The sequence below is a fragment of the Rhamphochromis sp. 'chilingali' genome, assembly GCF_963969265.1.
Source record: "Rhamphochromis sp. 'chilingali' genome assembly, chromosome: 16".
NCBI lineage: Eukaryota > Metazoa > Chordata > Actinopteri > Cichliformes > Cichlidae > Rhamphochromis > Rhamphochromis sp. 'chilingali'.
The window spans coordinates 23,803,573-23,829,623 of record NC_137943.1 but is presented as its reverse complement, the minus strand read 5'-3'; the positions used below and the strand labels follow the sequence as shown (position 1 = coordinate 23,829,623).

Genomic DNA, 26,051 nt, shown 5'->3' with positions numbered 1-26,051 from the left:
TTTGTTCTGCCTGACTTTTTTTTTTTTTTTTTTTTTTTTTTTAATTCAAAGGCAGAAACAAGCTTTCATACAAATCTGATGATTGGGTGAAGATTTGGTGTGGTGTGGCCAAAAACACCTTGTATTTTTTTAATGTGCTAGAGCGTGCTGGCACGTACAATCAGATTAGGTCCTTTCAGGTCTCTCTTAGAAGATTCATGGCAGGACCGAAGAAGTTTGATCCTTGGGAATGCAGTCCCTCTTTGGGTTTGGAAATTCTGGAATCTGTGAAAAAAAAAGCCATTCTGTCCCTGATTTGTAGTGCTTACTCGCGCCAATGATACTTGACACAAAGGTCAGGTAGTTTGAGGGATAAGTTGAGTTGGAGTCACACATTCAAACGAGTGGCCAGAGCAGGACATTGAAGAAATAATCCCACAAAAATCCCCCACTGCCCTATAATCTGTCCAGAAGTCAAAAGATCTTGAAGAGGAGAAGAGATGGGCTAAACTAAAACATTTTAAATTAATCAGTGCCTTTGCTACATGTATTGCAAATATTTGTGGGGGAAAAAATTAATTTGTTTTTGGTGGTCACAGATCTAATATTAGAAACAAAATCACAGTGCTCATTGTGCTTTCTATATTTTTATTGCAATGATAAGATACATATATACTTCCAGACATCCAATTTTATTAAATTATACTCCAATATTGCAGGAGACAGTCTTGAGAATGATATCAATCCAAATGTGGACAACTAGGTGATCAAAAGACACTTTTTTTTTTGTTGTTTTGACCACAGATAAAACATGGAGGTTTTACAGTTTTTTTTTCCACTTTCATTATTTCTCCCGGAAATGCGTGATGAGAAGCAGCAGCAGCATAGAGTAATACTACAATATACAACAGACCGATACTGTGCAACAGTCAAGAACAACTGGGAGAATCTTTTTTCCCCTGCTCTCTCTTTTGTGAAATATTTATGCCAATATTCAGAGAACAGCCACTGACACACTGGCAACTCAGGAAGGGGAAAAAAAAAAAGACACTACCCCTTCTGGGGAAGAAAAAAAACCCACATAAACAAGACGACATCGTGGTCATTAGAGCGCTAAATGGAAGTACAGCAGACAAAGCAACAAACTACAAAGGCTAGAGGAGAAACTAAAAGAGTTGTAGAGAAAGCTGTGTGGATTATTTTAAAATATTACTTCATCAGAGTGTGTGGGGAACCGGCAGGTCACTGTTAGTGTTACGCAAACCTCAAGTTAATGACTGACCACTGTTTGTGAGACACATGGCACCACACAACTAACCCACCGTGTCACAAGTTCAACAGTTTTGTGGCAAATGTATTTAAAAAAAAAAAGACAGATAAAAATGCTGATATCTAATAGACTCCCACTGTTGTTACCTTTAAATAATGAGTACACTTTATGATCATATTAAAAACAAAAATAGATACTCTGGGGATTAAAGTTACACCTCCTACAGAAAAGCAGGGGCAAACTTTGATTCTTAGACTGAGTAAATGCATATATCTGATATATCAATAGAATCCATTTATAAATGATACATTTCTATTTTATATTCTGAAATAAACTTCTCGCTATGACTAAAAACAGCATCTAAGACATTTCTAGCCAGAAGATAATGTGAAGGAACAGCTTGGACCACGGTTAGTGGGACCACAGCCGCCAGCTGGATTCACAAAGCGACGCCCGCCAACTGCTGTGTGGCGGCTTGTGCGAGACGAGACGGGGACCGACATGGTTGGAGTCTAGTGCAAATGCCTTTAAACGGTTTCATTGAGACCAACAAGTCTTTGTTTAGCTGCACACTAACGACAACCGTGCTGTGCTTTTTCTCTGTGAAAGTTGTGTTGAGTTTGACAGGACAGTAACAAAACTAATTGACCCGAACACGCCTTGCGCTCAGCTCTCCCTCTTAAAGCGTGCGTCGTCGTGAGCTGTGTTTGGCACTAGAGTTTGCGTAACATTATTATCTGGTTCTGTTTGCAAATGAATGAGCCGACTCTACCTCTCCTTGCTTTAGTTGTACAGCAAATGTTGCAATTTTTGTTTTTAGTGAAGTAGGCCCTGCATCCCAGTTGCTCACACTAACTGTTAAAGATGAGTCCCACATTATTAAACATGAACTAGAAGTACTTCACACAGTGTGTACAGGATTGCACTATGATCATAAGCCATTAAAAAAAAACAAAAAACTGAAAATAGCAAGTACCTCAAAGAGCTGAACGCTCTGCTCTCCAGAAGCTCCATCCAGCCACATTATAGTTGATTTGCTTATTTTTTTCTTTTGAGTAAACTACAGGTTTTGGTCCATCTGGTGAGGTTCAGGTTTCAAAGCTGACCCGCTGGTCATTTTGCTGCCTGAGAAAGCTATCAGACTTGCCGCTCCTGGCACAGCTGGCTTGCTAAATTACCACAAAATGTGAGAGAACAGTGGCTTCCTGGCTTTCTCCAGAACTACCGTGGATTATACCGACAATACAGAGCTCCTATGACAAAAAGGTGGCCAAAAAACAGAACGTGTTTTATTTACTGGTCAGTTTAACACCATCATTCTTTAAACTCATACCTACTCTAGGTCTGACCTCACATACAAAACATCCAAATGAATCCATTGATGGGATATAAATAAGAGACATTGGTTTGAACTGACACAAAGAAAAAGAAAAAAGTGGAGGAGGTCTGGTCTGATGGATTCCTCAGGCAAATGTGTCCGGTGGCAGTTTCATTTATACATAAATAACATTTGGGTGGGAGAAAACGGATCCACCGTAAGGCTTCTTTTTAAACATTGTTTCCCCATTGTTGTGGGTGTTAACTTTTCAGTGTTGCGTCTATCTCGGTACTTTAGTGGAAGATCTCAACAACAAGAGATGGAACCTCTCTGCAGCCTCAGAGAGGCCGGACCAGCAGGTCCTGGGATCACAGCAGGGAGGGAGGGAAGGACAGAGAGAAGTAGAGAGTGATGGGATTGGAAGAAGTTTATGTTTGAGCAGTCTGAGGTTTAGTCTCACTCACAAACCGTTCTTTCCTTTCTTGTGTCTCTTCATCTTCCTCTTCTTCCTCCTCCTCCTCCGTGTGCTGCTCCAGCTCCTCCCTGGTGATCATCTCAAAGTCGTTTCCGTTGCTGTGCTGTGAGCCTTCATCCTCTCGGCGGTCGCTGTCTGTGTCTGACTGGCGTTCCTCCGTTCCTTCCCCTTCCGCTTCCTTCCCCTCCTCCCGCCCTACCTCTTTACTCTCCTCTTCATCCTCCTCCTCTTCCTCGTAGCCATCCTTCTTTTCACTGTCCGACTTCTCGTCGCTGTCTGACTTCTGAGCCTTGGTGGAAGTGCCGCCGTCCTTCTCGTCTGACTTGTCTGTGCCCTTCTTCTCGCTGCCTCGAGGTCCCTTGTATTCATGGGTGTAGAGCGGCCTGAACGAGTCGATGAAACCAACGTCTGCTGTCAGGTTGGGCAGGAACCAGAAGTGATGGCGCCCGCCAGTCACCAGCCAGATAATGAGGAAGAGAATGCAGCGAGCTGAGGAGACAGGAACCAAGCAGTGAGATAAACTTAACACACACCTGGCATCAAAAAGTGGAGGAGAAAGAGAGACCATATTTCTCCCACATTAGCTTCTCATCACTGGCTCCCTGTTAAAACCACAATTTAAAGTCCTTCTCCTCATACAGTCCTGAATGATCAGGCCTGATCTTATCTTAAAGACCTCACAGTATCATATTAACCTAATGAGACACTGTTCTCAGACTGCAGGCTTAAGCTGTGTCCACACTGAAAGCTGACAGCTGGTTGCTTGCAGACACACCAGGCTACGGTTGCCTAGGCAACCCTATATTCTATTTTCTAACAGGCTATATGACCATTTACAGTATTCTGCGCTCTCATTGGTAGTTGCCTCAATCAGTCTCCTGGAAGCTAAGAAAAGTTTATTACATACTTTAATACATACCTCACATACAAGGTTTTAAATAATCAGGCCCCATCTTATCTTAATGACCTTGTAGTACCATATCACCCTATTAGAGCACTTCGCTCTCGCTCTGCAGGCTTACTTGTTGTTCCTAGAGTATTTAAAAGTAGAATGGGAGGGAGAGCCTTCAGTTTTCAGGCCCCTCTTCTGTGGAACCAGCTTCCAGTTTGGATTCGGGAGACAGACACTATCTCTACTTTCAAGATTAGGCTTAAAACTTTCCTTTTTGCTAAAAAAGGGCTGGACCAGGTGACCCTGAATCCTCCCTTAGTTATGCTGCAATAGACGTAGGCTGCTGGGGGATTCCCATGATGCATTGAGTTTTTCCTTTCCAGTCTCCTTTCTCACTCACTATGTGTTAATAGACCTCTCTGCATTGAATCATATCTGTTATTAACCTCTGTCTCTCTTCCACAGCATGTCTTTTATCCTGTCTTCCTTCTCTCACCCCAACCGGTCGCAGCAGATGGCCCCGCCCCTCCCTGAGCCTGATTCTGTCAGAGGTTTCTTCCTGTTAAAAGGGAGTTTTTCCTTCCCACTGTTGCCAAAGTGCTTGCTCATAGGGGGTCATATGATTGTTGGGTTTTTCTCTGTATCTATGAAGCGCCTTGAGGCGACTTATGTTGTGATTTGGCGCTATATAAATAAAATTGAATTGAATTGAATTATCAGGTTCCGTCCGCTTTTGGTCCCCATGGGTTATTTTGTGAATCCCTTTCAATCCTCTGCTGCAGTTTCTAAAATTAGAATGGGAGGCAGAGCCTTTAGCTTTCAGACCCCTCCGTCGGTGGAACCAGCTCCCAGTCTAGATTTGGGAGAACCTTCTACTTTTAAGATTAAACTTCAAACCTTCCTTTTTGATAAAACTTATAGTTGCTGGATCAGCTGACCCTGAACCATCCTCTACTTATCTCAGCAGAAATCCAACTTAAAATTGTTCATGTGCTGCCTTAATTTTTCATAGAATATCTTTTACATTGCAAAAGTGGAGAAAAAGGGTGGGAACTGCGGAGATTTCCCTCTGACATATGGCACAGTTTTCACTAAATAAATACAGAACACAGTCTTCAGCTGTGGAAATGCGTCTCATCTACAACATGTATTGGCACAAATTTCATCACATCCCTGCCCGGACCAATGATTTTATTACTGTTTGCACTTACCGACAGCTAGAAGCAGGATGCTGGCCACAAAGCAGCCAGCTGCAACACTTAGATAATACACGCCAACACGCATTTCAGCTGGCCACAACGGAAACAGTGTGGCCGCTATCACCGCAATAACTGAAAGACAAAAACCAGGAAAATTCGTGTCAGATAACTCTTTCATTCTGTTTTTGATAGTCGAGGAGAAGAACTCAGCTGACTTACCGAGAATCAGACCCATCGCAAACGTCTTGAAGTGGACGGGATCATAAATCCACACGTACACCTGCAGGAGAGAGGCACGCTTTGAGTACTTCACAAGCACTTCCTGTGTAGATTTAACAATCCTGCAAACGCACTCACCTCTGTCAGGGCGCCCCAGGGCAGCTGTGGCTACAATGTAGCTTGCCATTACCGGTGTGTGAATGTGTGTGTGAATGACTGAATGTAGTGTAAAGTGCTTTGGGGTCCTTACGGACTAAGTAAAGCTCTATACAAATACAGGCCATTTACCATTTACGTACTCACCTCATTTCCATCCAGGAACAGCTGATCTTCATGAGGCTCCAATTTAAACTTCTTCTTCACCTCTTTCTTCTTTTTGGGGGTCCCAGGACTGTCATCCTGTCCGATCAAATCAAAAGTACATTTAAAAAATAGACTTTATTTGAACCGTTATAAGTTAATTTAAACTGTGGAGTTTAAATTGTCAGGGTATGTTGTTAACATTCAGCTTAGTCATGCTTTCTCTTTGCCAACATAGACCAGACACCATGTAAATATGACTTTGAACTGGGCGTCTTTCCAGGACATCTACAGATCTGTCTCTATGCGCACTTTAAACTCTCAGAGTCAACATATCTGCCCATTTACTGTCAGGTTAGGATGATCCCATCAGCTGGGTCAAGGTAACTCGAAACAAACATGCAACTTTGGTTCCACCTGGGAACAAGCAGCTGAAGGTAAACTGTTATTATCCCAGTGAATAAGGCACATTTCATTTTGTATTCAGAGGGTCACATACACTTTTCTCTTTCTTAGTTTCAACTGCCTCGGGTTCTTTCTTCTTCTCTTTCTCCTTCTTCCCCTTTTTCTCCTCTTCTTTGCTGCTGTCACTCTTGGGCTTTTCCTTCTCCTTTTCTTTCTTGGTGTCCTTCTCTGTTTTTTTCTTCATCACCTTGAGAGCTCGGTGGAAGAACTGTTTCTTTAGAAGCCTACAAATAGAGAAAGAGGACATCAGATAATGAAAGGCTGTAAATACCGATGTGTGTGATTCACCGACAAGTAAAACGACTGGTGAGTTTACAAGAGTTGATAGCTGTGCTAGAACATAGTTAAGTTAATAAAAAGGTTTTATATAAGCATATGGATAATCTTTTTTTATCAGTTATTCAGCATTTTTTTAATCATTCAAATAATTCTGTAAAAAGTTTATTCAGGTTCCAGCTTCTCAGATTTAAGTATTTGCAGGTGTTTTTAACTTTCTAACATATTAGACAAAATAAAGAAATCATCATCAATGATGAAACAAATACAGGAAATAAACACTACTTAAACTTGTTAGTCCTTTGCACTGGTATTTGTATTCACTGAGCTCTTCTTTACTGTATGGGGTTATTTCCATCTTGTTTATATGTATAGTAAGGGTTAGCTGCAACCCCACATGTTAGTAACTCTACTGCCAGTGCTAGAAGCAAAAATATACTGTTATGTGATAAAAACCTAGCTTGTGTGGTAGGATGTGTTCCACGGGGCAGCTACCTATTGCAGTAATCCACCGCTGACTCCCTGGTGGTGAACAGAGCCTCCTCTCCCTTCTTGGCTTTGGCCCACTTGGAGTCCAGCAGACAGTCCACAGCCTTGGAGGCTAAATGAGGAGATGCAACAGACACACAGCACTGAAGGTGTACTGAAATGACAAAACACTCTGTGGACTGTTCAACGTATTAATAAACACAATACGAGACAGAGCAGTAGGCACATCAACAACAACAACATGCATCAGTGATGTGGACGGCCTTTAACATGAAATAGTACATAGATTTTTATTTTTCACACTCTTAAGCCTTAAACAGTCTTAACTTCTGCTTCCAAGCTATTGATCAACACAATATGAGGCACAGCAGGAGGCACTCGAGAAGAAGTCCAACGTAATCATCACTAAAAACTTCTAATTGCTGACTTTTTTTGGTCACTTTGGAACAGTAACTTGAAAGAAGCTGCAGATTCAGATGATAAATCCCTTTTCTATTTTTATGTTAAAAATAAGTGATGTAATTATATTGGCTCCTGTTCATCATTTTATCTATCTATATCTATTAGGGGTGCAACGATACACAAAATTCACGATTCGGTTTGATACTTTGGTGTCACGGTTCGATATTTTTTCGATACAAAAAAAATGTTCATGTCTTTTTAATTTGTCATTTATTAAAATTATAAATATATATTTTAACTCAAAAGTACAGTTTTTGAATTTAATGTTGCTGAAACAACAAAGTAATAAAAAAAATAAATTTATCTGATCGAGAAATCACTCATCTTTGGAAAAGAGAGTTTATTACAGAGAAATGGCTCTTTCCAAAATAAAAGCTATACTATCCGCTTCTTCTGGGCTATATTCTCAGCAGCATATTAAACATATCAGGTCCCCATAAGGAGAATCATGTGCTAACGGCTGTCTAAATGACTCGGGTAAAGTTTGTAGCATGCGTACTGTTGTTTTTGTCTGCTTCCACTTGTCTTTGCACTAGGATGATGTCGGAGTAAATGTGCAGTCATATTCCTTGTGTTCCCACTAGTGCTGTCAGCGTTGATCTCGTTAAAATGACATTAACGCCACAACACGGCAAATCTCCGTTAACACTTAGAGCCCCCGAGAGCAGCTACCGCGGATCGCCCCGTGCGTGGGGCTGGACGGCCAACACGTTAACGAGCTAACTGCGCTAACACACTAGTTCACACCCATGTAATTGAGCATTGCGTGGCACATCCGACATACTGTTTTACTTTTGTCCATGATGCGCTTACCTTCAGGGTCATACGTCACATGAAAACCAAAATAGTTCCAAACGCCAGATCTGAATGAGGTTCAATTTGCCATGTTGCAAGGAGAGCTTAACTTCTGTCTCGCTAGCTTGCCCTGCGCTCAGTGAATCTGCGTTCGACTACTCCGCCTAGGCTGCACTGTCGAGCGCAGATCCACTGAGCGCTCAACACAGACAGCATAGTCAGAAGGAAAGTTGATCAAATAAATTAAAAAGTTTGTATTGTTCGATACATATGCGTACCGAACCGAAAGCACTGTATCAAATGGTTCAATATCAATACGAATATCGTTGCACCCCTACTATCTATCTATCTATCTATCTATCAATCAAACAGCTTGAAAAAAAAAAACCATGAAGATGTTAAAAAGGGGATACAGAACCTGGCAAATGTTCAGTCTTACTATAGTTTTACCTGTTCACCTGATATCCATGCAGTCATGACTCCTAATGAGAACAGATGTGAGGTCATACATCTATACATTAATTTGCCCAAAACATCTTTGTTTTTGTCCTTCCTCTAACAACAGAAGTGAAAGCTGAGCTAATCTGGTTTGAGTCATGCCCACTTTCCCCCTTGTTTTGCAAAACGATTGTTGGGGTTTTCGCTTTACCTTAAAATATGAAGCACTGTGAGGCGACTGTTGTTGTGATTTGGTGCTTTATAAATAAAATTGGACTGAAGTGAACAGAAATGCATAGAGAAATGTAAAACCACACAGAAATAAATAGGTAGAGTAATAAATAGAGGCAAACACAAAAAACAAGTGCAATATTAAACTGCACTGAATGTTGTGCACTGTTGTGGCCACTGAGTCCAAACCTTCCATGTGACTCTGCAGATTTTGGCCTAGTAGAAAATTAGATGACATTTAGTAATGACAGTGGCTGCTGTTTATCTTGGAATCAACATGAGCTATAGGCCACACTGTTATTTCAAACATGTTCATTTGGGCCCTGGAGCTACTGTAGCCCACAGCAAAGGTAAGAACTGGTAAGGTCATGAGATAGGAAGAAAAGCTGACCTCAGCAGTCACAACCTGCACAACCTACAACTACTGAGTCAACAGTACTTCCCAAAACTGACAAAAAGGTTCACCTGTGCTACAAAAACAAATCAAACATAAACACTGTGTGGGACAGTCAGGTCTGTGAGTGAAACTGCAGCAGAAACATGTGGAAAATCTCACAGCTCTTTACCAACATGACACACAAATACTGCAACATCCAACATGGCGCTGGTTTGTATTAATTGTGACGGAGACTCTGCTCCATCTGTGTGTTCTGCAGACAGAGGCCACAGACTTCAGGCCAGAACTAACCAATGAAGTAGTCGACTCGGTGGCCCATCATGTTTGTCGACTTGGTGGGGCAGTTAAACCGAAGGTACTTGGCCACCGCCTTCTCCTCCTTGGTGGGCTCGCTCACCTCCTGCAAGAGCAGAGGAAAAAAAACGTGTCACATGCAGTCTTCCCATCTGGTGAAATGAGGAATTGGCACAGAAATGCAGACAAGCGACCAAGAGGAAAACATCCTTATCCTAATTTATTGTAATTATGAATTTCACATATTTTGTGAAATTCAGCTGAGAATAGATACACTGGCATCAAATGAATCTGTTCAGTCTCCCAACTCACCGACTACGAGCCAGTAAAAGCAATGCACTCGTATATCACAAATCCTGTGATCTAGATTTCTAGCTAACAAGAAAATGTGACAATTTTATTAAAAGCAACATCCATAAATTTAATTTCCCATCTGTATTTCCCATCAAGTATGGTCAGCTCAGTTTTAGAGGTGGTGGAGGTCAGTGTCCCTCACTGTTATAGAAGTCATCATTTGAAGTTGGCTGTAGGATTCTACTTAAATAGAAATGTTCATTTTTCATACAGTAAGGTTAACTGGGCTACTGCCACCAATCGATAGACTCATCAGATGTGACAAAGTCGTATTTATCAGGACTTAAACCAACTCTGTCTGCCAGAATGACAAACCATTGATGAGAAGGTCAAACACAACCTCTGGTGCTAACATCTGTGGCTATGCTCTCTGTCCCAAGCTCATACACCAGCAGTGTGTCTGGGATCAAGCTGCACTAAAAGCTAGATTCCTTGTAATCATACATGACAGGTAACTAAAAGCAAGGCAGAAGCTCTCTCATCTTCTAGAGCTTCTGTCTGTTTTTAGTGCGATTTTCATAAACTGCAGAAATCTGTCAGAGCATCCAGACCCTCCTCCAACTCATCACAACATCTGCACTGTCTGCTCAGCACTGAAAAACACGCCAGTGGTACTCAGCTCTGCTTCACCCAGTCGAGTCTGCTCCGGTTCACAACATGAAGAGGAAAAGAAGCCATCAAACAAGCCTTTGTTTGGAGAAGCAGGTATCCATCACACACAGCTCAGTTACCTGAGACTGCTACACAGGAAGCCCCTGCGTCACCGTCTATATGATCTACCTGGCTTGATCACTGGAGTATCAGCCGTTCTCTGTTCACCATGTGAACTGAACCGCTCTCAGTATGTAAACACTAACTGCTAGTGTGCCACACCAAGAATAAAACACAGGCTCTTTGTGCTGTAAAGCTGTGAAACCATAAAGTCAAGAACAAAGCAGACCATCTGCTACCTGTTTTTTTTTTGGGTTTTTTTAAAAACACAGGTGAGTCACACACCTCAGCTTTTTGTGGCTGCTGGTTTTGCATTAAGGGCCACATTTGTCCAGACTTCTCTTTGACTAGAGATTTGTCTTCATTGCACTGTCATCTGATTTCGAGGAAAGCCAGCCAAATGTGTCCTTTACAGGCTCCACTATGTTCTTGGTCATCCACCCTGCCTGTTCCTTTGTGCTTCTGCAGAAAATCTGGAAGGGACTGCTGATACACTCTGAGAGACCTTAAAATTGCAGCATGGCTTACAGGAGCACGTATGCACTGGGGAGTTTAAATTATTTTTAGGACAAAAGCTACGACTCTTAAGTTTCCTAAAGTTCTTTATTAGCCCGCTGCTTCGGTTTGCTGTTTTTAAAAATAATAATAAAAATAGTAAAAAGCTTTTAGCTGTTCAGCTTCTAACCCACACCTTTGTGTCCACTAAGATGAGTCTGTGCTCTCCCCGTCTCCCTCCTCTCTCCTGTGCTGTTCTGTCTGAGCTATCCCATAATTTGTGGTTAACACTGTAATGGGTGAATAGGACTACTTAAATTGAGTGCAAAATTATACTGAACATGTGAACGGAGCTCAGTTGTTTCCCGACAACAATCACCTGTTGCTCTGCTGTTTTAACAGACTCACTTGGATACTAACAAACGTCTAGAAATCTAAAATAAGATATTTACTTTTGATTTTTGCAGAAGAACTAAAATGCTATTTTTTTACCTAAACATTTTGCACAGTAGTTAAAAGCACTTTACATTTTAAGCTGTATATTTATACATTTAACAACATTAAAACACAATGGGGATTAGGGCTGAACGATATATCGCATTTGCGATAATATCGCGACATGATCAAGTGCAATTTTCTAACCGCAAAGGCTGCGATTATACTCTGGACATGTCCAAATTCATGGGCTGCATCCTCCTGAGGCCGCATTTGTAGACCGATTACGTCACAGCGACGCGCCAAAGGCTGTCCAAATTACTACCATATCCCAGAATTCATAGCGCGGCCCAGCCAAACTCCAGTTTCCAGCAATGGCGGCCGCTACTAAGTTTTAAAATTACTCATACTAATCTTTCTGGGTCACAAAATAAACTTTTAACATATTTTCAGGCGAGAAAGTAGTTGTGTAAACATCAAATATCTGCTCGGTTTATCAAGATATCGCATATTTGCAAAAGTGCTTCGACGTTTTCAGAGGCGTCTGCTACCCACCAGCTCGACAGCTAGCCGGGAGCTCGAGGGTTACTGATGCGGCCGAGAACGGCACAACTCCCGCCCGGCACATCATTTTCAGATCACCGCGGAGTTTCGCTGCTCGGGTTAAACGTAATATATAAGTCACTTAGACAACCTAAAAATGTTATTGTTGGGCTTTTTTCAGTGTTTTGTTTGTTCGTGAGTAAATCGGTTTGGCTGAGATTAAAGTTATTAGATTAGATAAAATAAAACTTTATTAATCCCCCGGGTGGGTTCCTCCTTGGTTTTTACACAGCTGACTAAACGTCAAACAGAAAACTTATTAAACAGAAGTATGAGACAGTCGAGAATTTACACCAGTGTCTGGTTATATTTTAGATAGCAAGAAGCAGACGGCCGAGTTTATTAAACTCCACCGAGACAGCGGTGACGCTAATCAGAACTAGACCGTCCAATTTCACGCCTTTAAACTTTAAAGGCGTGTTTGTGTGTGTGTTTATACAATTGCTATTATGTTTGCACTTTATGTGTAATGTTACTGACTGCAGAGATCAGTAAGATGTGTGTATTTTTTATTTATTAGTTTTATTTATTTAATATTATTTTTTAATTGAATGACAGTCTAGTAGTTCACAGATGTCGAAAAACTGAGTGTGGTAAAGCCACAGATTTTTTTTATGTATATTTCTGCAATCTGCACATTGTACTGACTTTCATTTTAATGTTTACACCAGGGTTCCTTGTCACCACTTTATGCTCAGATGTTTGTAAGCTAAAAATAAACTATTGTGTATGTTCAAATATACTGTTGTGATTGAAGAAGTTAAATAAAAATGTCAGTCATCAATTCATGCATCACCTCATGTCATCATAACAGAGGTCTGTCTTCCAGGAAAGAACAGTTTAAAATTAATGTAATATAGTATTGGCCATACTATATGATGTATTGCTTGTCTTTGTTTAATAATACAGAAGACAAAGACCTTAAAAAATAATCGCATATCGCATCGCAATCGCAATATTGGGGCAAAAAATCGCAATTAGATTATTTTCCATAATCGTTCAGCCCTAATGGGGATGCCATTTGAATAATTAAAAAAAGAAAAGCGATAACTACGGCATCATCTGGTTGTTGACCCACATGTGTGTGAATAATGTTTCACCAGGTAATGTATGTCATAAGTTACTCTGTAACTGGAAACTCATTTTAACCCAACACTGTAACCTTCTACGTAGCCTGATGTGCACCTCCCGAGAATTGCAACTACACGTGTGGCCGATGCATACCACAACAACTCGAATGGTGTGGAAGGTTGCGGTGTAGACATTTAAAGGGGTTTCTGGTTACTACGCAAGTTAGAAGTCTAAATCAAGTATAAGGGAGGAAACAGCACTCCAGTATACGGACATAATAGTCTTGGCTTCAGGACATTCTGACTGTTGAAAGCTGTAAAATAAAAAGCAGGCTGGCAGGCTCGTAAATGAGATAACAGGATGTGCTGTAATAGAGCTGTTGGCTGAAACACATGGAGTGTTATCAGGTAGGATGGACCTGTTCAAGACTAAACTGATTCCCGTGGTCACTGATGAAAATAATCTAAGTATTAGACACATCTCACTATAATCCAATGCAGTGGTGGCCGGAGGCATCCTGCTCGAACCACCTCAGGGGGCATCCTATTGATATGGAGGAGTAGTGTGACAACCTCTAGAAAGACAAAGCTTATCTGGGAGGGGCTCGTCTTTGGAGGACACTCTTTTGTTGTTTGTATCTACAATGTCTTCTTTCAGTCATTACCCAGAACTCAAGCCATGGGTGGGGGTGTGAATGGAGAATGAACCAGCAAATCTACATCGTTGATTTCTCATGCAGCTCTTTCAGACCAATGCATCCACATTACTGCAGACGCTGCACCAATCCATCAGTCAGTCGCCTGCTCCTTACTTCTCTCCCTGGCAAATGAGTCCCAGAGGGATCTGACCCTCAAATATTTATATTACTGAGGGAAAACAGCTCACCTTAGTTCACTGCACTACTTTTTGCTGTGTCCAAGTTCTACACCGACAGTCAGTGGAGCAGCAGCTTCTCCAACAGACTGATTCAGCTCCACTGCCATAAGGACTGATAGAGGAAGTCTTTCAGAACTTATGTAAGAGCTCTTTACATTGCAACATATTCCAACAGATTATCATATGCACTCTCATTTTAACATGCTCTCTTCCACTTTTAACATATTTAACCATATATGCTAAGCCGCTTTAAATTCAGCAGCAGTGGAAATACTTGCAGGAGGCGATGTGGTTTACGCTGCAGGACAAAAATGCTACAGCCAGCCAAAGAAACAAACTGTTTTCCTCAGTTGTGAGCCTGCTTGCCAGTTCCTTTGTGAAGTAAACTGCAGAACAACAGAATTAAACTTTTCTTCTTCTTTTTTTTACCTTAAAGAAATGGACCTTTTCTTTGTATGAACTTTATTTCAACTTGGACAAAGCTAGTTAACATTTTTCTTTTTTTAAAATTATTAATATGACCATACAATTGTACCAAATCAAAAACAACCCTAAATAGCGATTATGCACACCTGGATCTCATGTACCTCTATCCAGTTTAGATAAGAGCCCCATTGTGTTCTTTTCAGGTGATTTTGTCCCCACCCCCGTCTGCCCATTCTCCTGTTTCCTACTGAGTAACTGTTACTGATCCCGCTAACCTACCAAGAGCTTATTATCATCTTCTGTTTGTCAATGCAAATCTTCTCCCGACCCGCCGCCTGTCCACACTGCGCAGGACCTTTCTTCCGTTTCAAAGGATTGTTTTACCTCCCCACTGCCTCAAAGTGTGGCTCAAATGGGGTTGCTGTGTTAACTTTATTATATATATATCGCAGTGAAATGACTCGTTTTAATGTTTAGGAGTTTTATAAATAAATCTGAACTGAGAAGTTTTGGTTTAGGACACGCAAAATAGACCAACAATGACCTCAGGCGTATTTCAAGTGATGCAAACGTGACCTGTAACGTCTCTAAACTGTTGCTCCTGGAGCCGATCTAATTTGCAGTCTGCTGCACAGTCAGTTATGTGGAGATGCGCTGCATAGACTCATTAATTAAGTTCCCACACGTTATGTAAACACGCTTGGTTAAAGCTGACGCAGCTTAGCCAGCCAACGTTTGCAGCCAGCCAGTTCAATCCAAGATAAAATGAAAACCGACCCCAGGAACCACTAAGCAGACACTACAACGACCTAATCGTGAAGTCTAGACAAAGACATGATGGCTACTGGGAGCGCACACAAGAACCAGCTTGGAAAGGTCGCGTTAAAATACAAATCCTATCGTTTGTTTTCGCTAGCCTGCTAACGCTAGCTACCGTTTCCATCCTCTGGCTTCATCTGGCGCCTGCTCGCAGCATCCCGCGCTGACGCTGCCGTCAACAAAGATCCAGCAGTGGGTCATAAACCGGCGCCCACTTTCACCCATGCCCCCCGACCCACAGGAACCGGGTTTTTTTTTATGAATTAAATTGATGTTACCTGGATCCGCTTCTTGTGCCTCCTGCGCTCCGCCATGATCCTCCAACTCAGCTCATCCGTGCTCGAGGCTGCGCACGCGCATGGAGAACGTAGTATCGCGAGACTAGCCTAACGTTCGTTTCCCATTGATAAAATTCAAGATCTAATTTAATACATTTAATATTTGAATAATATATATTTGTAATACAGTATTAGATATAATACCGATAAGGATAATTCTATTACATAGAACTATTGTGTTTTTATTAAGAATTTGGATACAAACAATACATGGTATGACCTGCTATGATGTATGGTTTGGAGATGATGGCGCTGACAGAAAGAGACGAGTTTATTAGAATTTAGCATATCAGAGGGAAAGTCAGGTTGAACGGTTTGGACATTTGCAGAGGAGACAGTGGATAAACTGGATGGCGAATGTTGGAATTGCCAGGAAGCAAGAGAAGAGGAAGATGACAGAGTAAATTCATGGATGTAGTGAAGGAGGACATGCAGAGTAATGGTGTGACAGAGGAGTTTGCTAGGGCCAGGGTGAGATGGAGGTAGATGGGCTGGTGTGAGGGTCTCTAAAGAGAGCTGCCAAAAAAGGAGAAGATAACAGAATAATGTGAATGTAGTCCCGGCAAACTGGGAAAAGTATAGTGCCCCAGAGTGGAACACAAACACTGTTGCCAGCTAAAGCTTTTTCTCTAAAGCCTTCCCATTTCCATTCACAAAAAAACAACAAATGACTTTTTTCAGCTTGAAAATGATTGAGCAGATAATTGCCTTGACTGTTGCAGCAACTATTTGCATCCACCAGACAATAGATGATGGAGTTATATGATTGTATAGTCATCCAGGTCATGACTCATGAAACACTAAAGAGGTTGAATTAAAGGCAACTGTCCTTCCTGTTTGATCCTAAAAACATTTAACCTCTCATTCCAGAAGCTTCGTCAGTTCTAAAAGCTGCCTCGACACGCGAGGACATGTTTGCGTGTGCTCCCCTGACTCAGTAGCTCTGGGGTGTTACAGGAGCCAGTTCTTGTTTTTAAACAAGTCATTAAAACTGAAAAAAAGAGATCAAAGAAAAAGCCCCAAAGTAACATATTAAATTAATACTCATGACGAATGTATGCAAACTTCACACAATATTCTCATTGAGCCCAACCTATTGATTCCATGTGATGACAAGAAGATGCAGATTCCTGTGTAGAAAACCCCCCACTTTATTTACAGTATAAGAAATGCAAAAAAATGTATCAAGCATCAAAATCCAGAATATTTAAATATGTCATTATTTTGTTTATAAAATATTTCCAAAATATGATTACTATGCTCTGCACGTCAGCCTACAGGCGCGTTTAGCAGCTTGCAAGAATAATTCAAGAAGCTATAATCAGACTAGCGAAGAAAAGTGATGTAGGACCTTATCAGCGTCTGATACTGTATCTTAAAATCCACATCACTTTCACTCCACTGCAGCTGCTGCTGTTAAATGTATAAAACGTTCAACAGGAACCTGAAATGTGGATCTTCAGTCCAGTTCAGCACAGTGTAAACAAATCCACCACAGCGGCAGCAGCAGCTCACCAAAGCGTGCTGTTGTACCCTGCTTTGGTTTACATTATTCCACTGGTCAGGCAGTCTCACTGCTGGCAGATGGAGGCGAGTTGTTTTCTGCGTCGTGGAGGTGGTCAGCGGATTTTATGACATCGGGATCTCTTGGACTTGCCACCATCTCCTCACTGTTGCAGTTAATGGGAGAGCCGATCTCTGATGAGCGCTCCCCGGGCTTCTCAGGGGTGGCCTGCAGTGGGGCGGTGGAGAGTGGCAGATTCATCATGTACAACATGCTACCAAGACGTCTGGACACCTGTAGAAGAAGAAGAGCAAGAGGGAAGGAGCACGTAGATGTTAATTGAAATAATTTGTGCTATAACTGAGACATTGGCGTATAAGAATGAATGAAATACAATTAGTGAATAAACTTTTTCACAGTAGACATTTTAGCTCTCATAGTAAAGAAAAAACTGGGGTTTTTAATAGGGGCTGTACTCCACTAAGGACATGTTTGGTTAAACAAACTTTACTTTATCCCTTTAATAAAGTGAGGTAACTTCAGTTCAAATCTGTGGAAGCTTGTTTCTGCAACAACAACAACAACTACAACGAAATGTTAGCCAAAACTCAAAATTTCAGGTTATTATCTTAAAAATTTGACTTACTGACTCAAACTTCTGAGACAATTTGAAATTTCTAGTTATTGAGTCAGAATTTTAGGATAATAGCCCAAAGCAAAAATGGTCTTTTGTCACTTGTGGAAATAAGCTTCCACACAAAGCCCATAAAACACTCATCAAGGATATTTATAAAACCTCCTCACATGGAGTTGTATAAATAAGCGGTCATGTAAATAAACCTTTCTTCAAGCTTTATCCTCGTACATCAGATAATCCCTTCAAATCCTGTCTTTGGTGGCTCGGGATTGCATTTCCAGTCAGAATCTGTGTTTTTGTACCTGTGAGCGGATCTTAAGAGCTGGCCCCAGCTTCAGTCCCAGTGTATCCAATAAATGCTCCTCTGATAGGAGGGGCAGCGTCTCTCCGTCAATCATGTGGTCCTTGAAAGTCTATTAAAAATAACCCAACATTAGAAAGTCACAACAGAATGAATTTAGAGGCGGCAACTACAAAAATGTGAGGCTACTAACCTGGGCATACTCTGAACACGTGGGAATACTGTTAATAAAGTTGTACACATCATTCACTGTCCACTTCCTGATGTCTTCGGGTACCTCCTCACCATTTAGAAAGAGATTTGGTGGGCCTTTAAAGACAAAAAATGCAAGTATATTAAATAACTGGCAGCAGAACATTTCACAGTTTTAAGCACAAGTGTTATTATTTAATATTTCTTAACTCACCAGGAGGAAGGAAACCATTTCCAGGGACCGGGAACATGTAAGGGATCCCTGTTAGAGTTCCTCCAGTGGAAGGATACATGAATTTCTCCTGGAACGTCGAACATTGGCTAGATATGTCTTTATCATTTGTTCCACTGTTGGCTGCATCTGAACTCCCATCTTGGCTGTTCATGCAGGCTTTCCGGAGGCCTGGCTCCCCATCTTTGTAGTTTTTCCTGCTTCCGGTGGCCAGTTCAGGGTCTACTTTGGCCTGATGATGTGTCTTACTGGTGGCACACTCCTCTCCCATGTCCCCCTTTGGCTCAAGCTCCTTCTCCTCCCCCGATGTGGCCCCTGGGCTCTGCTCTACACTTTTATCTTCAGTCTGACCCTTCACGTTGGACACATGGCTCTCCATACTCTTGTGAACAGTTGGCCTCCGACCTGCTCTGCGCCCCCGCTCTCTGTGCAGCGTGCTTATTGCTGGATATGGGTTGGCTGACATAAGAATATTGTTGGAGTGCAGTTCATCCAGGGTGGGCCGGTGGACGAAGACATCGTGGCCGTCTGGCATGCGCTGACGACCTCTAAACATCATGGGGTTGGAAGGGTATGACATGGGATTTTCAATTCCCATCAAGCCTTTCTGGTGCGCGTTCTCCAGCTCCTTCTGATGCAGGATGGCATTCATTTCCATTCTGAAAAGAAGTGCATATAAATATTTTAGACATATTTGTGCAGCAGTGGTGATGGAGCCATGATATAAAACCCTTGCTGCAGCATGGGTGGGGGGATCAAGTCTCAGTCGCATTCAGTAAAAACAGTGATGCAAAGCGTGCGGTGGAATAATTTCTGTGAGATGATGATGGTGATGATGATTTTCGGCACGTAATACCTGGCTATATTTTGCTTGTGAATGAGCTCTTGTCGCCGGGCAACAGTTTCCATGGGCTCTGAGGGTAAGAAGCCATATCCAGCTGAGAAACAGGAAGAAACAGACAGGCTGTCAATGCCTATCACCGCGCATTAAAACGAGACAGGCTGTTTGGGAATTATCTCAGGCGATATTTCTGTGGTGCTCACCTGGTGCAGGGAAACCTCTTCCTGGCAGGACGTTGGCATGAGGAGGCAGAGGTGGACCGAGGTGAGGGCCCATGTGCATCTGCCTGGCTTCAGACGGGACCATCTCGGTAGGTGGAACTAACTCCCTGATAAGAGGAATAAACAAAGAAGAAAAATTATGAACTGGAAAACACTTTAAAAAGCATATATTTGTAGAATCAAAATGTGGAGGACCAAAGTGGCCAAAAACAAAGTGTGTATTACTCTATTTATGTTTCATTTTTAAAATTAATTTATTTGTATTTATGAATTACTGTTTTCATATTTATTTCCCCTTAATTATTTATTATTTTATTTTCTCTGACATTTCTTTATGCATTTCTGTTTCACATACATTTAGTTTTAACTGAGAGATTTTCAAAATGCCTCTTGAAGGAGGGGAAGAAATTAGGCACATAAATTAATGTATACATAATCATTTTGCCAATTTTGGAACTCCATATAAAAACAGCTGGTTTGCGAGGACTATTTTAGCCTTATAAACATTTTAATTGTCCAAAAGAACAGAAAAGAGCAGCAGATTTTTTACACGGACACCTCTTGCAGCATTTTCTTCTACTCGTTTTCTTGTGGTTGCCCTTTTTCAGACAACTATTGTTGTAAGTTTAGGACAGAATTCAGCTACTGACCTCTCCATGAACCGAGGTTCGAACTGTGCGGGGACCCCCTGTAACCTCTGCTGCCCCTGGGCAAGGATCTGCGGTGCCATAGCCATCTGGTTCCTCATTATCAGCTCCTGCCTCTGCCTCAGCTCTGCAAGAAGTGAAAAAGCACCACAGGTCACCGGGAGGCTGTTTTAGCTGCTTCACCTGGCGCATGCACTGACTGTTAAAGCTGGAGCCTGCAGGTGCTACTGAGCAATCCACCAACGTGCAAACACGGCGTGAGGGAAGGTGAGGGAAAACAGGCTTGATCACCAAATACAAATACAGAACCCAAATTGCCAAATACAGAATCAACTCTGTCTATAAATAAAACCTGAAAAGTTAAATAATATTTTCTTGGTTTTTGTTGTTACGCTGTTCATCCTCCTCACCTCCAGCAGACATCCCATTGACGAGTCGGTACCAGTGCTTCTCATCCAAAGACCCCTGCTCCCCTAGCGCTGTCATCTTCCTCAGCTGCTCCCGTGGGGTCATGACACACTCACGACCTTTGACCTCCACCTGAATGCTGTTAAGAAAGAGAGCCAATTGAAGGATTTCTATAAACTAGACAGTTTACTTGACACATTGATCCTATAACACTTCGCGTGGCAGGTAAAATAAAATCACACAAGATTATTTCTCACAGTAGCTGAAACTGAGCCAACTACAAACCCCTCAGTGCTGGGTGCGTTTTTGTAATTCCCTCACATCACCATTAGAGAGCAGCAGTTCTCTATCTCACGTTGATTACTGAACATTGCAGGTAAATTCTGCCTAGTGTCTGTTATTACATACTTTATGACTGCAAAGATGCAGCAGTGATTTCAGCAGCATGTAAATATTTGTAAACGGCTTGTAAGCGACCTTTTTAACTACAGCTAAGTATAACTCTTACCTCACCTTTTCCACAGACCTGGCCTTAAGTATTAATCTTAAACCTACCTTAACGCTAATACCTTGCCGTAATGCAAATCAATCCCGAACCGTTAAATCCAAATCCTAACCCCGTACGAAGGCCAGAACAAACAGCTGGACGATTTCTTCTCATCTTTTCTGTCCTTGCAAATGCTGCTGGTCCTCCTGTACAGGGATAGAGGCGCACTCACATGTGCGCTCACCCCAGATACCCGCATTGTTCTCGGCTGAACCAGCAGCTTGTGCAGATAAGTGCAATCGACTTAGAGACCTCCAATTAGCCTTCCACACTGCAGAAATCCCATTACAAAATATGATACTGTAAACGACAGTAATCCAGCGCTGCTAATCCAGGGCCGGTGTGCATCTGGAGACATGAATAATGGATGCTCATCCCACAGAACCACCTCTTCATATGAGGTTTGCTGATTGAACTGATGAGCCTGCCAGTGCAGGGACATGTGTAAGCTGTGCACATGCACTTGGACATATTATTTCTGCCGTACCACCCTCCCCCTAGTCAAATGCTGCCATTAGATTTGCACCCAGGACTTGTGCATTACCCACAGTCTCTCAAGTTCCCTGTGAAGCCCATCTAATCTGACGACTTTAATCCCTCTGTTAGTTCTGCAACAGTCTGCCACCTACATCTGCTGACCTGCCCACTGTCCTCCCTACTGCCCCATCCAACCCCCGTCCCCACCTTCACAGGCCCCTGCTACCCTCAGGATCCTATTAGCTAAGTCCTGGCTATACAGCACTTTAAAGGGATGTGTTGGAGGTAATCCGCACGTTTAGAGTTTTACCCTCAGCAAACCTTGCCTGTAAGCATCCCGGACAATACACCCTAAGTGCTAAGCCTATTAGTCTCCATTAGCTCCCAGGATGTCCCCAAAACACCTTGGGGATAAATCTGGGGATGCAATCGGTTTATGTGGAGCTATGTGGCGGGAACACATGCCCCCTTCACCTCCCTCTCTGCCAATGTCACTGCAGCCATCAGCAAATAAGAAGAAATGTATTTACACGGCATTAATGTCCGTGTAAATCCCGAGTGGGCACTGAGCTCCGAGCCTCGCCTGAAGTGTCATCGCCTTTACACACAGCCAATATTTACACTTTCATCAGAAAGGAAGTAAACTGCAGAATTTATTTAAAGACTAATTGTTTTTCAGAGTGTGGATAAACACCTAACATAGTTTAAATCAGTCAACATGTCAACGAAGGAACAGAAGTCTGATTCCAATGAGCCTGTACCTAAATACAGGTTCACTCTCAGCAGCAACACCTGTGTTTACCTGAGATCCAGTTTTTAAACAGCTGCACAGATAAATACGGTGAGACGAAGATCTAAAATTCCTTAAAACTAATAATAGTTTTTTTAATTGCAAATTTAAATATCTCCTGGTAAATGGGGAAATATTCATTATTATCTTAAACATCAGCATCATTATCACAGTAAGCACTTTTCCTCATTTAAGTCAATTTATTACTTCAACTCACATTTCTGCACACACAGCATGTGACACCCTGTCTCCTTCAGTTTAACAGATTAATTCACATCAAGCATCATAAACAGAAAATGTACTTTAGGTACCTAAATGTACCTGAAGTGTGTGAGGTTTGCTGTTGATATAACATTTTAAATGTGGGTTCAGCCTGTGCACCAACTATGCACAACTTCCTGTTGTGCATTTGCACTTTCTTTCTTTTCTTTCTTTCCTTTTGAGCTGACGTATAAATAAGTCTGCAGGATTCTCAGCAGAACAGCACAAAGTGTTTTTAAACAGTGAGTCTGATATTTACTGAAATTAATGCTTTGCTCTTTAAATGTGATGCATCAGAGGCAGAAACTGGAGTGTCTGTGAACTTGAGCCATTAAGAGGAATCCTTTATAAGGCCTGTTGGAAACAGCTAACACTCTGATCACGTTAAGTCTCTTAAGTGAATTCGTAGCCTGAGACTGAGTTTACTGCAGTAACAAATCTTCAAAACTGGCTTCTTTTGAAGTGAGACATGCAAATTTGAAGTGGTCGCAGTGTTTTTCTAAGTGAAACTTTAGTCAAAGGTGAGCTACGGAAACTCTTGTCATATTTCCTTGACAAGCAGAGGCCACACCGCAGCTGCCAAATCCGGGGATTGGACTCCTTGGATTTACTGTTGCCTGGTTAATCTCATTACAAGCATGAATTAAAGGGAAAAATTGCTGACAACTTAGATGGAGCCCTGAGGAGGTCATATCAGACAAGACAGAAGTATTGTCTAGCCTTTCCTAATCCCCTCACAAAACACACATGAGCTAAAGCCATGCAAATACTGTCAGTTGCATGAAGCAGATTAGATTTCGTGACAATAAGTGCCAAGTTGCAGATATCACTAGTTTAAGAAATGCTTGTGGTCATAAACTCACATGACAAAGTGTTGATTGAAAGGATGAGTATTAATTTATATGTGCAAACGCAAAAAATATGCAAGAAGCCAATCCGGAAATACTCAGTGAGCGCTATATGCAAAATCTGGGCTAGTTATCATGTTAATTATTTGGATTTCAAGGTTGTCCTTTAATCGTATTGGCCTCTAGATTATCCACATACGGGAAAAAAAGATGCATGGCAATATTTAGCATATTTAATATTTAGTTTTGTATTTTTTGTGGGTTTTGTGGGTAACAGTAGCTTTACTCATATATGACACTTTTACAAAATGCATTGGCAGAAAAGCAAAAGCAGAACGGCAAATTCCAATAGAAAGCTGGACATTAAAAACAGGATAAAACTAAACATAAGACAGGACGTCCTATAACATCACTGAGTTTGTGACAATTAAAGACATAAAACTGTTAGATGGGAACGTACAGAGAAAATCAATGAGTGTAAAATACTGAAAGAGGATGTTTTCATCCACCTACCTTTAGGTTCACACTGCTGAGCAGAGATTGAAGATGCCGGTGTCTCAATTCCAGAAAAATGAAAAAGCCAATAAACTAAAATCAAGTTAAAAATGTTTCCCAAAAAGTTTTTGGCGAGCTCACAGATCTTCGTCTTTCCCTCTTTCACGTCCAACTAAATGGCCTCCTTAGATTTCTGGCCAAGTGGTTTGAGTTCAGTCTGCTGCCAGCTAACTGCCTTAACTAAAAAAGACCTGTTAAATACTGATTCATTTCATCTCCATTAGCTGGCCTTATCTCCTGTTTTAAGCCCTCCCTGCCCTGACATCACTATGATCTCCCATCCAACTGCTTGCTGCACCTTGCAACTGATGTGTAATTACTGAAGCAGCACTGGCCCTAAGCATGGAGTGCTAAACCTCTTTCAACGTTCACCTCACTAATCCCTTGTTAGCACTTTAGGCCATAGTTAAGACACCTAAATGCTTAGCTTCCTTTTCCAGTAGTTAAGTGACCAACCCGTCCTTAGCTGCTCTGTGGCCACCTGCAGGGAAACTGCATGGCGCAGGTTGCAGACCTCCTACTGCTCTAGTTTTTGTTGTTTGTTCACATGTCTAGTTTGAATGTCAGAAGTATTGCTCTCCACAGGGTGCCAAAGGGCTGACCCAAACATGCTTGGTGGTAATTTGGCAGAAATCCGACTAAATGTTGGCCAGATTATCCTCTCAGACCTCTTAATCTGACAGTTTGTGCTCACCAGCCGCTTACAGCATAGAGCTGCACTTCTAGGAATGATGTTTTCCTTAATGCCTGGGGTTTGTGGGGGGTGGAGGGACACAGGTGGTGGGTTGGTAGGACATTTTAAATGGAGTGGGACAGTCTGGTGCTTCTGTATCTCTTTGCAAGGAAGCAATGAGCCTCCAGAGAGCTGAGCACTCTGACTGCTCATCATATACATGCCAAATACATCAGTTAAAGGCAAAAAGGGAAAAGTAGAGACTTTTAACTATTTATTTTTATATACAGTGGACCAAAAATGTTAGAATCCACCACCAATGAGATGTTACTAATGTGTTAGGTTTTTATTTTTTAATGTAAACTCACATTTAACAGTGCTAAATCAACCAAATTCCCATGCAATACTGCAGAGGTCACATCATCAGTGTAAGTTCTTCTCAGCAGTGATTGCACTGCACTATAAAGCCTGATTGTAACTGCATTACAAGTTTTTTAAAAATACAATTTAAGTGATTTAACATCAGTTTAACACGTGACAATTCTTCATTTTCCTTGTAAAGGAAGGTTTCTTCCAGAGAATTTCATCCTACCATAGGTGTGAACAACAATCTCAGCCGTGGGCAAAAGATGGCACCCAGTTTTATTTACACGGTGCATCAGTGGTTCTGTGTCACTCCACAACAGCAGTACTAATTAGTATAACACTCAAACTGCACATAACACTTCTTCTGTGGAGTTTGCATGTTCTCCCTGTGCCTGCATGGGCACCAGGAGAACCCTGTGGGTACTCTAGCTATCTCCTAGAGTCCAAAGATATGCATGTTACATCAGCTGATTAGTAGGTGTAAATGTGAGCATGCATAATTATCTGAGTATCATCTGAGCTCTGCGATAGACTCGTGAACCTGTCCTGGGTGTATCACACCTTTCTTTCAGGGTTAGCCAGAGTTCTCAGGGCTGTCTTTAAACTTTTTTATTTGCGTTAAATACTATAACATGGACTAGCCCAGGGTTGGGCAATCTCAGTCCACGAGGGCCGGTGTCCCTGCAGGTTTTAGATGTGTCCTCGAACCAACACAGCTGATTTAAATGGCTAAATTAGCTCCTCAACGGCTGTGTCCCAATTAAGAGACTGCACGCTTGAAGTACGCGCACTACGCGTACTACGTACGGTGCGTACTATAAGTACGAGAAGTGCGGAAGTGAGAGGCTTGTGAAATGGGACGGTATACGCTTCGTCGCGCTGTTCAGGTTGCCTAGCAACCATGATACGAACCGCGAGACACGT

At 41.8% G+C, this 26,051-nt stretch overlaps 2 protein-coding genes across 2 annotated transcripts; both read right to left on the bottom strand.

Annotated features, from left to right (window-relative positions):
- Positions 1-1,014: 1,014 nt before the first annotated feature.
- sec62 (SEC62 homolog, preprotein translocation factor) lies at positions 1,015-15,637 on the bottom strand. The gene is made up of 8 exons (XM_080907957.1): positions 15,568-15,637; positions 9,497-9,605; positions 6,889-6,994; positions 6,152-6,341; positions 5,656-5,751; positions 5,353-5,413; positions 5,146-5,265; positions 1,015-3,531 (listed from the first exon to the last, which is right to left on the bottom strand). Exons 1-8 carry the CDS (start codon positions 15,601-15,603, stop codon positions 2,996-2,998), a joined length of 1,254 nt encoding a protein of 417 aa, XP_080764083.1. The 5' UTR covers positions 15,604-15,637; the 3' UTR covers positions 1,015-2,995.
- A 1,138-nt stretch (positions 15,638-16,775) lies between these two features.
- On the bottom strand, positions 16,776-24,332 carry samd7 (sterile alpha motif domain containing 7). Its single transcript, XM_080907015.1, has 9 exons — positions 24,047-24,332; positions 20,613-20,749; positions 20,206-20,329; positions 19,538-19,662; positions 19,350-19,431; positions 18,476-19,152; positions 18,263-18,378; positions 18,071-18,181; positions 16,776-17,425 (listed from the first exon to the last, which is right to left on the bottom strand). The coding sequence occupies exons 2-9, from the start codon at positions 20,713-20,715 to the stop codon at positions 17,189-17,191; spliced, it is 1,575 nt and encodes a 524-aa protein (XP_080763141.1). The 5' UTR covers positions 20,716-20,749; positions 24,047-24,332; the 3' UTR covers positions 16,776-17,188.
- Positions 24,333-26,051: the final 1,719 nt, after the last annotated feature.